The sequence below is a fragment of the Pteronotus mesoamericanus genome, unplaced genomic scaffold, assembly GCF_021234165.1.
Source record: "Pteronotus mesoamericanus isolate MK-2021 breed Mesoamerican mustached bat unplaced genomic scaffold, CSHL_Meso_final scaffold_167, whole genome shotgun sequence".
Taxonomy (NCBI): Eukaryota; Metazoa; Chordata; class Mammalia; order Chiroptera; family Mormoopidae; genus Pteronotus; species Pteronotus mesoamericanus.
Genome location: NW_026555308.1, coordinates 38,069,544 through 38,084,907, shown reverse-complemented (window position 1 = coordinate 38,084,907; position 15,364 = coordinate 38,069,544). Strand labels below are relative to the sequence as shown.

The 15,364-nt window shown below is 43.5% G+C and overlaps 1 protein-coding gene across 2 annotated transcripts in view; it reads right to left on the bottom strand.

Moving 5' to 3' along the window:
* MCC (MCC regulator of WNT signaling pathway) overlaps nt 1-15,364 on the bottom strand; it is a 405,074-nt gene that overhangs the window by 62,242 nt on the left and 327,468 nt on the right. For both annotated transcript variants that reach the window (XM_054589958.1, XM_054589957.1), the window contains 2 exons: nt 4,477-4,640; nt 2,299-2,505 (listed from right to left, as the gene is read on the bottom strand). In XM_054589958.1, coding sequence (XP_054445933.1) covers nt 2,299-2,505; nt 4,477-4,640 — 371 coding nt within the window. The remainder of the gene's footprint in view (nt 1-2,298; nt 2,506-4,476; nt 4,641-15,364) is intronic.

The window sequence follows — 15,364 nt, the reverse complement described above, 5'->3', positions numbered from 1 at the left end:
ATGGCAGATCAGCCATGTATCATGTGACATCACAAGGAGGGACATGAATGTGTACTCAGTCACTCCACAGAGTGTTCTTCACTCCACACTCGAGGAAGAACAGAAGAGACCGACCACAAAAAACGGATGCCTCCTCGGGGAAATGAAATATAATGGGTGGTGGTAGGCGGATGCCATCCAGCATTTAAAGTCTAGTAAACTGGCACTGAAAGGCATCTAACAAATTCTCTGAGACCCACGATTTTCTTGAAATAAAGAGAAATAAATCTAATTCATGAGTATGTATACAAATTTCCGAGGACACTTGCAGTTGAGAAAGAGAGACGAATTCTTCGGCATGCTTATTTGGAGGCAATTGAAATATAAGTTATATAAATTTAATATAAAACAATATTAACTGTAAAACTTAAACTACCTTTAAGTGAGATCAGAAGAAAGGTTGTCTAGGTGTATTATGAATTATTAACTAATTTTCTTGCATCGGGTATTGGTATTACCCCCATTTCAGGAAAGCGTAAACCGAGGCACAGAGAAGTTAGGTAACTTGCCAAAGACTCAATAGTGACTTGGTAGGTTAGGCTCTGGCCCCAGGTGGTCAGGCTCCAGAGCCCTGCTGCAAAGCATGACCGAACTCTGCTGTTCTTAATACCAACCTCCAGAGTTGGAGAAAATGCTCAAAGAAGGGGGACTGGCTTTCTATCTTCTGCTGGTCACCATCCAGGGCTCTCTTGTGATTCAGTAACTGAAGTTAGAGGAGGAAACTTATTCTAAACCACAATATGTAATTACACCTGAGACCAACATTTCCTTCACAAAACGCGCACCATCAGAATGTGCATGCAAGGAGCAAGCACACCTAATTAGGGCATTAGTCATAATGATCAGGGAGTTCACTCCAGGAAGTTACAGGTGGTGGGGGCCTCAGCTCAGAGCAAATTTCATCAGCTTGCCCAGATAAAGTCTTTGCTGACTGGGATGATTTACACCTGCTGATGCAAGTCGAGAGAATGGCATCTGATACAGCTGGGTACTGGAAACAACCTTATTATGCACATGAGTTCAGACAAAATGATGTTCAGATCTGAGAGGTAGGAATGCTGGCCTTTTAATTATACCATTAACCACAAGTGTGGAAAAGAGCTGATAACGTTCGAAAATAGTAATTTCTTCCATACACATAACAGTAAGAAAACTCACATGTGCATTAAAAACAATGAGTTACACATTTTTGAAGAACAAGTTATTTCCAAGGTGTTATTTTAAAAGGGGAGAGAGAGGAATGATGAAGGATGATGGCATCTGCCAGATGTGCTTTTTCCTCTCCGGTTCCACTTAATCTGTGTGCAAAACTACCAGTTAGAGCCCAACTAGAAAGCAAGTTTCTAATATCGCCAAGGTTGGGAAAGAGACTAAAGTAGATCTCGTAATTCAAAGTGAAGTTCAAAGGGAACTGTTTCTGATTGAAGAATTCCTTGCTTTACCTCCAGTCCAATCACAGATCAAGTTCACAGCCAAACAAAGAAGTATTTGTGGGTTTCAGAGGAAAAAACTCCATTTTTGGAAAACTGAGTGTTTTTAATAATTCTGCCAAACATTTCTATCCTGAAATATCAGCTCCTTTAGTAATGGATATATTTCCTAAACAGAGTGATTCTCAAACTGCTTCAGGCAACACAGCCATTGGTGCAGCGGCGTGAGTACCAGGAATTACACACACATATACACGCTTAACATCTATACATACACAAAACAAATACATATGCAGATGTACAGATATGATTATTTTAAATTAATAAGTCTGAGGTAGAAGTTGACATTTCTCATTAGAGTCACTATAGGTAAGTGCTATAAGAATAATTGCTATAAATGTAAAGAATTTTATAAAAGAAACTGCAAAGGGGAAAATTCTATATATTTTTGTAAATTGTGGAATATTATTAGTTGACCTTAAAAGAGGAACAATTTAATTGAGCTTGGGGAAGACCTGCGTATCCAGGAGACTAGTTTGAGAATCACTGGGCTGATATAATTTTACTATCCACTTAGATGTGCAATTCCGGAGAACAGTGTTTGTTTTTTTGTTTTTAGAGTCTTTCCTCCATGCCTCAACACTTTCGAATTACTTTTCTTTCAAGAATGACTTAAAAAAAAATGACTTCATAACCAGAAAGGGATGGCAATTCCCGAGACTACAAATGCCATAAAATTCCTGGGATTGCCCTTGGCTGGGCACGCTGGCTTCTCTTGGCCAGCGCCCCCTAGGAAAAGGCCGAGGCTAATTGGACTTGGCATGCTTACCCTCCTCCGGAGCCGGTCCCGCTCCTCCCGGATGGCGTTCATGGTGGCCTTGGTCCTGTTCAGCTCCTCCTCTTTGCTGCAGAGCATGGCGGTCAGGCTCTCATTCTCTTCCCTCAGCCCAGCCAGCTCCTTCTCCCAACGAGACCGCTCCTCAGCCAGGTTGGGATACAGATCCCGGCCGAGTACCCCCTCGATCTCCTCGACCGTCTAGAAAACACAGCCCCAAAAACAGGCCAGGTGAGTGAGCTGGGCAAAAGGGGGTGGGGCAGGAAACAGGCTGCACAGGAGCACGTGTTCACAGAGGAGGGGGGTCTTGCAGCCTCTTCATCGCAAATCATCATCATGGGCAGTGACACCCCCAGATCCCCCTCTCCCTATTTTCAAATCAGACTCTGTTGCTTGCTTGGGTCCTAGTCTGTGTGACCAGCAGCCCCCAGGGTAACAAACACATGGTCCCTTCCTGGAACTAACTGCCCACACCAATGTCTACCTCCTTCATCCACGTTCCAGAGCTGGTGACTACACACCAGCAGACAGAAGCCAGTTAGTGATCCCGACAATGCAAATGTGTGGCTGCACACTTCACACAAAACCTAACTTGAAGTTTCCTAAGTTATAGGCCTTCCTGTTCCAGCTCAGCAGTACGAGAGGCCATGTCACTATCTCCAGCTTTCCGTGTCAGGTCAGAATTCAGAGGGTGTGAGTGAGGTGCAGCCCCAAGACGAGACAGACAAAAATAAACCTCGGTGACAAAGAAAAAAGGAAGCTCATTGTGAAGGTTTCTAAGACAGCAGGAATTTAATTAATTAATAAGATAGCTATGAACTAAAAAGAGCAGAATCTTAATAATACTTGGAGAGTTTTAAAAAATTCATTTAAAACATAGTATTAATGGAGAAGAAACATGCAGAAAATAAGAAAAAAAAGTAAGAACTCATTCTGCCTGCTTTCAGAAACTCTCCATTCACATTTCTCGTCCCTTGGAAAAGGATGCACAGCCAGATGACGTGGAAGAGGAGGGGATCAGTAGGTGGGAGGAGAAGGCCGTGGAGAGACGCGGTAAGAAACAGGTCTTGAAAACAAAACAGAAACTGTAAGGGGATGTCACTCGTGGTGGCTCCCATCAGTTCCCCCAATCGTGTTGCTACCTTCCCCATGTTGTGCTTCGTCCTTCCTCTCAAATCTGAGGCCCTGCTCCATCCTTGCTCGTTGGCAGAAGTCCCTGGCTTCCTCCTTCCCTCTCAAAGCTGAGTCCAGGGCTAGTACCCAAGTTGACATTAAAATTTAATATAGGGCCTAGGAGACTCCAGACAAAGAAACACCAGAGGTTGCTTCCCCAAACCACATCAATGATGTATTAATAATTGAGATAAATAAAGATGGAAAAGCAGCTGTGTTATAATCATGAATCACTGTTCACCTTGAGATGCCACAGACCTCTTGTGCAATCCAGGATTCCTGTTGATAGAAACTTGGGCCTAGAGGCCTAGGGCATTCTCCAAGCAACACATCACATTTTCCCTTTACAGAGGCCCCTCCCAGACTCTCCATTCAATGGCTACTCCTACTAGGTCACTAAACTGTGGTGAAGTAATACAAAGATCCCAGAGGCCCTGGATCAACAGGACTCTGCGTTCCCATTGTTCATGACGAGCCAGTGCAGATGTAGCCAATCCCTCTCTTTCTGTCGTCCTTAAGAGGTAAAAATGAATGGATATGAAAGGCGTGGCGGAGACCCAGCACCAATGTGCTCAGGATACATGACTCACTGAGGCCTGGAATTTCCCCCTTGTTAGGACTATGAATTGATAACTCCTGAAATGATATTCTAGAGGCCATAAAGCTTCAATAAAACACCCAAGTTAATCTTTGGGCTATATGATGAACCACACTAAAGTGATGTGGTTCAGTACTAGCAGTCTAAGAGTTTCCAAGAAAATTGTCATTTTTGCTGCAAAGAAGGTGATCTTGACTGTTGACATAATGATTTTTTCTAATGTAATTCAGCCTAGCAAAAATTTATGGGTGTCGGCTTCTATCTGGTGGCCCAATCTATACGTATGCATTTCTCACTCATTCCTAGCAGGTTTTTGAGAAAACCACACTTAAAAAGAGAGAGAGCCGATCATGTTCCCCACATGAGCTCAAAGAGCCACAGAGAGGGTGGGGAAGCTTTACCTTAATGGCCAAGTCGCAGTGCTCACTGGCTGTAGTGAGCTGCTCGATGTGCCTGTCCACTTCGGCCACGGACAGGCTGCAGCTGCTCTTCTTCCTGCAGCAGACAACGTTCTCCAGCCCCGTCAGCACCCGCTGCAGCTCCGAGTTCAGGTCACTGCAGTTATCTGGGGTGAACGTGGGCAAAATGAGTGAGGCGGGCAGGTGGGCAATGAATGCTCTTCATTTCGCTTACCATGAAAAAATCCATTCCAGTGAAACAAAATGACAATAGCTTGAAATTTCAAAGTTTAAAGCCTAATCTCAGGCTGCTGGCATTCCTCTAAGGCCTGGAACCAATATAGAACCTTTAAGTGGTTTAAAGCCAAGGTCATTTTCTACATAGCCATGCTATGCAGAAATCTGGCTTTCACTTGAAGGCAGCCACAACTTGAATTTCTTTAATAAGAACAAAGGAAATATCCCAGAAGGGGCCGGTAGGGTTTCAGAAGCCTTCTGGTCAACCTTCCTGCTCAGCTGTTCAGGCAACCACAGACTCCAGAGTATCAGCAAAAAAGATCTCACACTTTTAATAAACCAAAAAGGCAAAGAAGCCCAGAGTTAACAGACATACGAGGTATTTTAAAAAATGGAAATTGTGTAAGACATAGTCCTTGCCCTCACTGAGCTTATAATTAAGATTTTTTCATGATATAACTAATCAGCATGCACTACTGTTACAATTTAACTCATTTCTTCCACTGGTTAAAAGAAACTGTTCTAACGAATTATATATTGTTCTCTATGCAAATGTCTTGTCAGCAATTCTAGTAACTTGATTCTGACTTAAAAATCTGGGTTACTTGTAATTGCTGGGTATCCAAGGTCAACTTAAGAATTACGATCTTAATGTGAGCTAGACACAGCTTAGAAGTTAATTTTGTTGGAAACAAATCCCCTCATGTCACATATTTGTATAAATAACCTGTTACTTTGAATTCTTTGCATCACCATGCCATTCAATTCTTATAGCAAGACGGGTGTTACCTACATGCAATCTCTCAAAGCATATTCTTCCCCTATATCCAGCCTGATTCCTACATGAAAGAAGCTCAATGTCTTCCGTTCCCCTCCTTCACTTCTCCCTTCTCATCACAGGTTCCATGTACTAAGATTAAAAAGGTCAACTGCTTTTGGTGCTTACCTTTGGAAAACTTCTAGAAAACTTGTACCTATAGAAACGGGATTCATCAGAATATTTTGGTCTACCTTATTTGGCTGCCTGTATGTATGTCACCTAAGTCTACAGAGAAGACAGCCTGAGGCTTTCACTCCAATCAATCCACCCAGTTAGTCCCTGCCCTCTCACACCTGATTCTCTCTTATCTCTGTGAATGGCACCACCATCCATCCACCACCTGAAGTGACTCAGGTCAACTCTTCCACAACCTGGGCATCCTTTTGCTTCACACCATAAACCCAATCCATCTTGATACTGCAACCTCCAAAATGTATTCCCGAAGTGACCTCTTAGTACCATCTTCACTGATACTACCATAGTCCAAACCCACCACAATTTCTCAACTGAACCACCTGTGCTCAAAGTGAGCCTCTTAAGGACATAAGCCAGGTTATGTGACTCCTCCAGTTCAAACCATCGAACGGCTTCATACTGTCATTCAACTAAAGTCCAAACTCCTTATGGGAGTCTGTAAGACTCTGCGTGATCAAGACATGATGTTCTCAACCCAGGCTGCACAATGCAATTCTTTGGGGAACCTTTTATAAAATCCCAATGTCCAGGCTCCACCCTGGACCAATTAAATCACAATCTCTGCAGGATGGGGCTTGGCCACTGAGACAGTGTTCAAAGTCCCTCAGATAATCCTTGTGTGCAGTCAGGGCGAGATCCACTGACCTTGTCCTTGCTTCATCTGTCCGCTTTCACCCTCACTCGCTATTCTCTGTTCACACTCATGGCCTTCTCTCCATCTTTGGAATATGCCCATCTCCTGCCTACTCCAGGGTTTCCTTTCCCTTTGCTGCTTCCTTTGCCAAGACTGATTTCTACCCTAATCTCCACTTATCATTCAGTTGTAGCTCAAGTGCCACCTTCTCCCCAAGACTTTCCCTATTTCAAGTGTGGGTTCCATCTCTTCTCCCTGCACAGTCCCTGCCCCATTATTCTTCATGGCATTAATCACTATCTGATCTGACTTACGTGTTTATTTTCTCTTCACTATTAAAATGTAAGCTCCACGGAAGAAGGGACTTTGACGTTCCTCACCATTATATTTCCAGCATAGAATACTGTAGGCAATCAAAAACTATTTTAAGTGAAAAAAATAAATATCACCTCATTATGTACTAAAGAGACTGCAAGACTAGGAACACAGACTCTGTCAATAGCAACATGTTTTACAGAAACCTTAAGCTTTTTTCGTCCTTGTTACAGATTATGCCCAAGTTAATAACAATTCAGGAAGAAGGCCCTCGGGAGGCAGAGGGCAGGTGCCTACGCCCAACTCCAGGCAAGGAGCGCCGGAGCCAGAGCAGCCCTGCTCAGCCACCACAGAGGTCAGCGGGACTCTTTCAGAGCGCACTTAATCCCAGGGTAATATACTGGAGAAGTTCCTTGGAATGGTCATTCACCTCAAGGTATTCCCTGGTACCCTGAAATGAAGTCCATACACATTCCTGAAGTACTGTATTTGCATTATTAAGTGATGATGAATAGGATGAGAAAGAAAGATGCCTCCCTTCAGCCATTCTACATGGATTTATTTCCCTAGCACAGTTCCCCCTCATGCAATGATCGCACTGCGCATGTCTGCTGGTCCGCCCTCTCAGCAGCACTGAAGATGTGGGACCAGGCTGCATTCTGAGGATGCTGGGCTATAGGGGCAGGAAGAAGGTGTAGGGATATGACTAATACTTCTTCTTTCTCATTCTTCAAACAGTCGCTGAGCCTGGCCTTGCGCTAGTAGTAGGGTAGAAAGATAATACTCTTCTCAACTCCTGAGAGGCTTGCAGATATACAAGGCAAATGCCAGAGCTCCTTCTCTCAGCTGACCACCACCACCATGGGGAAAAAGCATACAGAATACGATGCAAGTATGGAATGGAAAATCAGGAGGACTAGGAGGGTGTTTAAATTAACATAGAAACTGCAAACCGCTATTGAGCATTTTCCCTTCAAACCAAGGAGGGCCATAAATGCTTTCTTTGGTCTTAGGAAGCTCAATCTGTAAAACACAGACTGAATGATGAACCCCACACACTCCAGTCTGTTGTCCAAGGAGATCGGCACTGTGGCTTTGCACAAGCCCCATTAATGATCCGATGACACCTGGCTGTCCTTTGTCATTGTTCCCTGTTTGAAGCCTCACAGAAGGATAAAGTGGATTAAGCGGGCAGGGGTGCATATTCTGGGTCCCCTGATGGAGTGTCGTCACATAGCACCCATCTCTCACCACCATTAACCTATACCAGTGCTGCTCAATACAGGGCGGAATTATCGTTCAGAGTCTGTGTTCAGTATTCTTCTAAAGACAGACAAGAGTACATTCTCAATTCCTCCTCTTGGCCTACAATACCCTATACAATCTGGCCCCCAGCCGGAGACTGAAACATCAGCATTAAAGGCTGAGGGAGCTGGAGTCTCTACAAAAGATAACAGGTGTTAAGGAGTCAGAAGAGCATTATAAGCAGAGACAAGGGACCAAGTGTGTTTAGAATGAACAAAAGGTGCCTCGCGTACAAATCAAAACGGAAATGAGATATTACCTCACACTCATTAGGATGGTCACTATGTAAGAAAAACGGACAGTAACAAGTGTTGGAAGGGCTGCAGGGCAATTAGAACCCTTGTGCCCTGCTGATGGGAATAAAAAATGGTGCAACTGCTGTGAAAAACAGTATGGCATTGCCTCAAAAATTAAAAACAGAACTCCCCTATCATGTAGCAATCCCACTCCTGGGTATGTAATCAAAAGAACTGGAAGCAGGACTAAAAAAGATACTTGTACACCCATGTTTATAGCAGCATTATCCACAACAGCCGAAAGGTGGAAATAACCTAAATGTCCATTGAAGGATGGGCAAACAAAATGTGATATACACACACAATGGAATATGATTCAGCCTTCAAAAGGAAGGTGAATCAGACATGCTACAACATGCATGAACCTTGAAGAAATTAACTTAAGTGAAATAAGCCAGTCACAAAAGGACAAACATTGTATGATTCCATTCATATGAGGTACCTGGAGTAGGCAAACTCACAGAGACAGAAAGTAGAATAGAGGTTGAGGGGACTAAGGCGAGTGGGGCGATATTACTTAATGGATGCAGAATTTGTTTGGGAGGGTGAGAAAGTTCTGGAAATAGATGGTGGTGACGATCGCACAGCTCTGTGAATGTACTTATTGCCACTGAACTGCACCTTTGCTGTGGAACTCTGAGGCAGGCCCCTGGCTGTGCTGTGCTTTACGTAGGAAAGGTAATGGCGTGGCTCCCCAACCAGAGACAAAGAGGCCATCATTTGTATCAAACACACATTCTTCTAAAAGAGGTCCTTAGTATCTCTCCACAGATGAATCTGAGGTTGCATGTATCAAACAAAAAGGAAAACAGTGATTAGGACCAAGGAGAGGCTGAGGAAGCAAACAAAACTGAACAGCTGTTGGGCTGACTGTTCCACTTAGCCATGACATGAGCTTCCTGGCAGCCAGAGCGAAAATGAATTATCTCCTGTCAGGAAGAAGGAAGCGTTCCAGTTTCACAAAGGGGAATATGAGCTCTTAGCAATAGATGGTAGGAGAACGTAGGTACATGGGACTTCATAGGTGGCATGAAGCGATGGGATTGCCAGTCTCCTCAGCCACAGTTTCACACATATGCAGATTTCATAGGCTTTGCTCTCATACAAACCGTCAATTAAAATTAAGCTGTAGCCCATTAAAGTACAATGCAAAGGGAGTTCTGCAAGAACTAAGCTCAGACAGTCTTGGCACCCTGCCTCCCGGTTGTCTCATTTGCTGTAGAGATGAAAGAGAGCACACAGAAGAGTAAATGAAATGGACATCTCCCTTCGACCAGGGGATGCAAATCAGCCACCTGCAGCCGAAGATGCTTTGTTTGGAGGGCAAGGTTTGATAGCTGGCACAGCTTTTTTTTTTTTTTTTTTAAACAGTTTTTGAATGAATTGCCAACATTTAAAAACCATTAGAATTTATGACTATTCTTGTAAAATTAGAAGGTCTGGCCACACTGGGCCCTGCTCCGCACATGACAACAATCTGCGGAGCGGCCAGCAGCTGGCCCCGTCGGGTCCCGCGTTGCCACGGTGCTCCCCGGCTCTGCCCACTTCCCTCATCACCGTTCGCTGCTTGCCTCTCTGCGGGTCGGCAGGCCTGCCTTTGCTGTGCTTTCTAAATGTAACTTTTCGCAGTGAGGCTCTAACAGGAGCTGGAGAAAAGACAGCTCAGGTTATATTCTTCTAATGAGAATCTAGAGCCTTGGGTTTTTCTGTTGTCATTTGAGAGTAGGCCCATGTACTTCGGAAACGTACCTGGCAATGAAAATTAAGCCTAATAAACATTCTAGCTCAGTTAAACACATCCTGGTGGGCTGGTTTTCTTCTTTTTTCTCTCAGAGTCAACTAGGCGTACCCTGGAGTTGCACACAATAAACTATAGCAGCCCTGGCAGGGTACCTCAGTTGGTTAGAGCATCATCCTGATACACCAAGGTTGCAGGTTCAATTCCCTATAGGGCACATACAACAATCAACCAATGAATGCATAAATAAGTGGAACAAGTCAATGTCTCTCTCTCTCCCCCTGCCGCCATCCCCTCTTCCTTTCTCTCTGTAAAATCAATAAATACAAATTTAAAACTATATAAACTATACCAGAGTTGGTTCATGTTGAATCATCTTAAAATTTCTTTTTTTATCCTCACCAAAGGACATGCTTATTGATTTTAGAGAAGGGGAAGGGAGGGAGAGAGGGGGAGAGAAACACTGATATGAGAGAGAATCATTGATGTGAGAGGGAAACATTGATCGGTTGGTTGCCTCTCATCCATGCCCCAACCAGGGACCAAACCTGCAACGTAGGCATGTGCCCTGACTGGGAACAGAACTTGCAACCTCTTGGTTTATGGGACAATACTCCAACAAAGTAAGCTCCACCAGCCAGGGCTTGAATCATTTTTAAAGGCTGTTTGTTTTTTGAACCCCCTGTGCAATCCCTAGCACAAATCTAAATATAGCTAAACGGGCTAGGTGTTAGAAACCCTCCCCTGCTCCACCCAATTCTGTGCGGCACATCTTTATACGAATAAATCTACTCCAAAATATGGCAGCAGGTTCAAAATGTACATACTTCTGGGTCTTGGCATTCACGTCATATATCTAGTTCTTGAAATCTCCTTTCCCAAGAAGCCTGCTCTGATTACCTATAGTCTCATATTTACTCCTTTCCTTGAGGCACCACATTGCCTGTAATTACTTATTAACTGACATGTGGACGGCACCAAGCCCAGCCCTGGGGAGCAGTGACCATTCACTGATCCACCTGTTTTGTTCCCAGACACACAACACCGGGCATGGAGCGGTGCTCAGTCAAGGCCACATGACTTGAATGTGTAAAAGAAATGAAAGACTTTCTGTAAGTCAACATTTAAAAGTACTGAGTTTTTATTAGCTTGCTCATTGATCAAGTATCATCAAATCTAAGACATATCACGTGGCATAACACAACCTGCAAAAAAGCCTTATAAAACAACTCAAGTGGAGGACAGAGCTGCATACCCTTTTGGCTTCAACACAGATGTTCTGCTAAGAGGCAGATGTGATATCCTAGGGATGAAACAGCTCAGAGCCTGTTGTGGCTCTAAAGCAATAACCAAGGGGGCTGGTGCTTGCTTTCTTCTTTTTTTAAAATCCTCACCGAGGATTTGTTTCTTGATTTTAAAGAGAGAAGAGTTGGGGAAGAGGGAGAGAGAAATATCGACTGGTTGCCTCATGTACACACCCCAAGTGGGGATTAAACCCATAAACTAGGCATGTGCTTTGACAGGGGATTGAACTTGCAATCTTCTGGTGCATGGATGATGCTACAGCCAACTGAACCACCCCGGCAGGGCTGGTGCTTTCTCCTTAGCAGTCGGCTCCACTCTGAGGGCAGCAAGGCCTTCCCTAACTCCAATGAGAAATAAGCAAAACTGAACTAAACAACATAGAAAATGAGAGCACAGAATAGTTGGTTCTCAGGTCTGAGTGCAAGAAGACCAAAGGGTCTGAGAAGAAAGGAGGAAGAGAGTGTCCACTGAGGTTATCACTGAGTGATGTACACAGTACCTGTGTCTGTCAAAGGCAAGAGGATAAGAACACTGTTGCTATAGCTTAAAAACACCTCAACATCACCAATAATGAACAAACTGATGTATAAGCCTTCTGCTGCAACACGGTTGTAAGGCTATATCATCATCCATGTACATTCTTATGAAAAATGTTAACCTCTAATCTAATAAAAAAACAATCAGACCTCCCAGGTTAGGGGACTTTCTATAAACTACTAACATGGCCTCCTCGAAAATGTCAGTGTTACTATGAAATGCAGGAATGAAAGGAGAGTGAAGAGATGTGGTAACTGAACAATGTGTGAGCCTTCATGGGATCCTGGATTAAACAAGAGCAACAAAAGACAGTGTTGGAACAGTTGGGGAAATCTGAATATGGACTTTCTATAATGTGCTAAGTTAAAATCCTCGGGTGTGATAAAGGTGCTGTGGTTATAAGAGAGAAGGTTCCTGTTCTCAAGACGTTTATGCTGATATACCCAGGGTGAAGCATCGCGATGTCTGCAACTTACTTTTTTTTTGAGACGATAAATGTTAACTAAATTTATTGTGGGTGATCATTTTACAATATCTATATGTCAAGTCATTACGTTCTATACCTTAAACTTAGTGTAGTATGTCAATTATCTCAATAAACTGGGAGGAGGGGCAGGGGGAGAGAAAGAGACGGAAACAGGTAGGGATTCCCAACAGAAATGGAGTGGGGTTGGAGTCGGGGCGGCCGGGACTGAGTGAAAGAATCGAGCCAGGCTCTCAGCCCTAGGAGTACGGGGAGCGGGGGTGGGGAAGAGAAAGAGGAAAGGATTTTTTTTGAGAACATTGTTAAAGGGCTCTTATTAAAAAGAAATAATAAATGTTCATTCTAAATAAAAGTGCTAAATAGAAAAGTTCAAAGAAGCTTACAAAAATGATCCATAATCCTCCAACCTCATTTTACCACTCTTAGCATATTAACTATGTATCTACATCTTTTTCTATGAATGCATGGATGATGCTTTACATAATACTTTTATTGTGGTTTTTCACACTTATTTCTTAAATTATGATTTTTATGACTACCAAAAATTCATTCTATGGAAACACCATAATTTTGGGGGGCATATTGCAGATATTTTCCCTTACATTCCTAGAAATGAAATAAATGAGTCTAAAGATTATGAATATTGACACATATTATCATGTTGCTGTGAGAATATTATGCATTTCCATTAATGAATTAGTGACTCAGAAAAAAATATTTCTGAGTGTGTGCAAATCACATGTGGCAAAATGTCAACAACTGGTGCATCTAGACAAAGGGTTTAGAGGGGTTTGTTTGATCTTTTATGTAAGTTTGAAGTTTTTCAAAATAAAAAGTTGAGGGGAAAACAAAAACTTCAACATTCAAGACATGAAGGTCTGACACAGCACGCACATAGCTCACGTCTAGACTTAACTCAGGGGCCACTGTGAGATCAAAGTCTTGCATAGCATAGGCGGCTAAGAGAACAAGAATGCTCTCCTGAAAGTGTCACTGCCACACCCAAATGTCCCCCGAGGACACACACGGGCACGAATCAGGGGGATCCCACCCAGAAGAGCGAGTTGTCAGCTGCTACCCGGCCAGGCCCCAACTTCACCAGGAAGAACCTAGTCAGTGTTTCTTTCCCAAAGAAAATGAGGTTGCATTTTCAAGACTTCTATTTTAGCCAAATCTTACCAGCCTGAGATTTTTTTTTTCATTTTTGCTGTTGTCACTTTATAGTTTTGACACAATTTGTTTCTCTACAACAGTAAACTTGGTTTTAAATACGGTGAAGGCATGAGGAGGATAACCTAACATCGACAGCCATAAAACATTCCTCCAGCAACTGTGAACCCCAGCTGCCTACAGAACCCCTCTCTCTAAGCTGCCCTGGTGCCCCCACAGAATTCCACCCATCCCCACCCAGGCCCCTGTGGTATAAAAGTTCTGGCAGTGGCTTGTAGAGAGCAAGCCTCCAACAACACATATGTAGAAAAGTTCAAGCTCACATATAATCATTTCACTTGTTTGACTCCTAGTCACCTGAATTGGCACAGCTTTAAAAATTAGAAAATACCCAGTATTGTAGAGGATATGAAGAAACCTTTCAGGTACAGGAAGGGGTGCAAATTGGCAACCGAGAGAAAGCCTTAAAGGTAGTTCGGTACAGGCAACTCTGAGAAACTATCCTGAAGAAATAGTCAGAGGCACATTTCAAGGGTGAGCTCCAGCCCCTTCACTGCATGCCCAGGTCCCTCCATCATGGGCCCCTGCCTCGGCTCAGGCCTCACCTCTGACCATCCTCCCCAAAGCTCCCTAACCAGAGAAGACAGTCTGTTTAGAAAATAAAGCCTGCTTGTTATGTCCCAGAAAAGGAGTTCAAGAACGCCAACAATTATGGGAGCTCACTTTGGACAAATGTGGTAGATCAATGCCTTTCTAAGTCTATCTTACGGCCCAAGTCTCTTTTGGGGACTGAAAACTATTGAACTGAATTTGAGGAAAATATTCCAAAGTAACACAAAGTGAAGGGGAACAATCACCTTTCCTGTTCTCAAGTTTGGTTACGTTCCAAGGACAGTTCTGGAATGATTTTACATAGACTCCTCGGTCACTCGGCCCTGCTACCACTCGCAGACAGGTCTCACCTGACCAGGCTCAGCTCCCTGGGAGAAAGCACAGGATTGCTCAGACAGCCCTCCAGTGAGTCGAAGTCTGAAACTTCTAAGACTTCCCAACACTGCAAACTTCTTGGGAGAAGCCAAGTCGCCTGACTGAAGTAAGGGGCAGAGAAAACAGGCAGCAGAGGGCTTGGCCTATGACATCCATGAGCCAGGGTGTTATTTTCAGTTCCATCTAACCTTTCCAACCTGTGGACTGGTTCCTCAAAGTTTCAGAATCAGATTACAAACAACCTGATTCTCATTTAAAAATTCCTTGCTGCTGGATGAATGACCATCTTACCACCTCATCCCTGATGAAAAGCGAGTTTCCTCCAGACGGGCTGCCTTGCCTTGGTAAACACTGTCTCCAAGTCTGCAGAAATTGTTTTTGGAGGAGGCAGCGTTGTCTTTTCCAGTCCTGACCCACCTTGTCCCCACTGGGAGTGGCTGCTTGACACTTTGGAACATTTTTCCTGAAGCCATTAAGACTGATCGGCCATTAAGCCAGGAAAAATCTGGCTTTAACGTTAAACATATTTCATAGTCACAGCAGCGCCAAAGAACCAGGTTTCATGTGTAAATTCTTCCTTGGTTGTCCTCCAAAAACAACTCATAAGGAGGAAGTCTCTATCTAAATGATCACACCAGCAAGCAAGGTATCATATGCTTCCTTTTAGCCCTGGGTATAAATAGTTTAGCTTTGCTAAATTCCAGAAAAATAAGAATTTCTCACCTAAAACCAAGAAAGATCTGAATGTATTGGAGCAGAACCCCTCACAGGCTGTGCAAAGATCCATCGGATCAGGGACTTTGTTTGTTTTACAAATAACTGCTCCTGACAAGCTTTGTTTTGTAGAGCTAGTAAAATATCCTGCTAG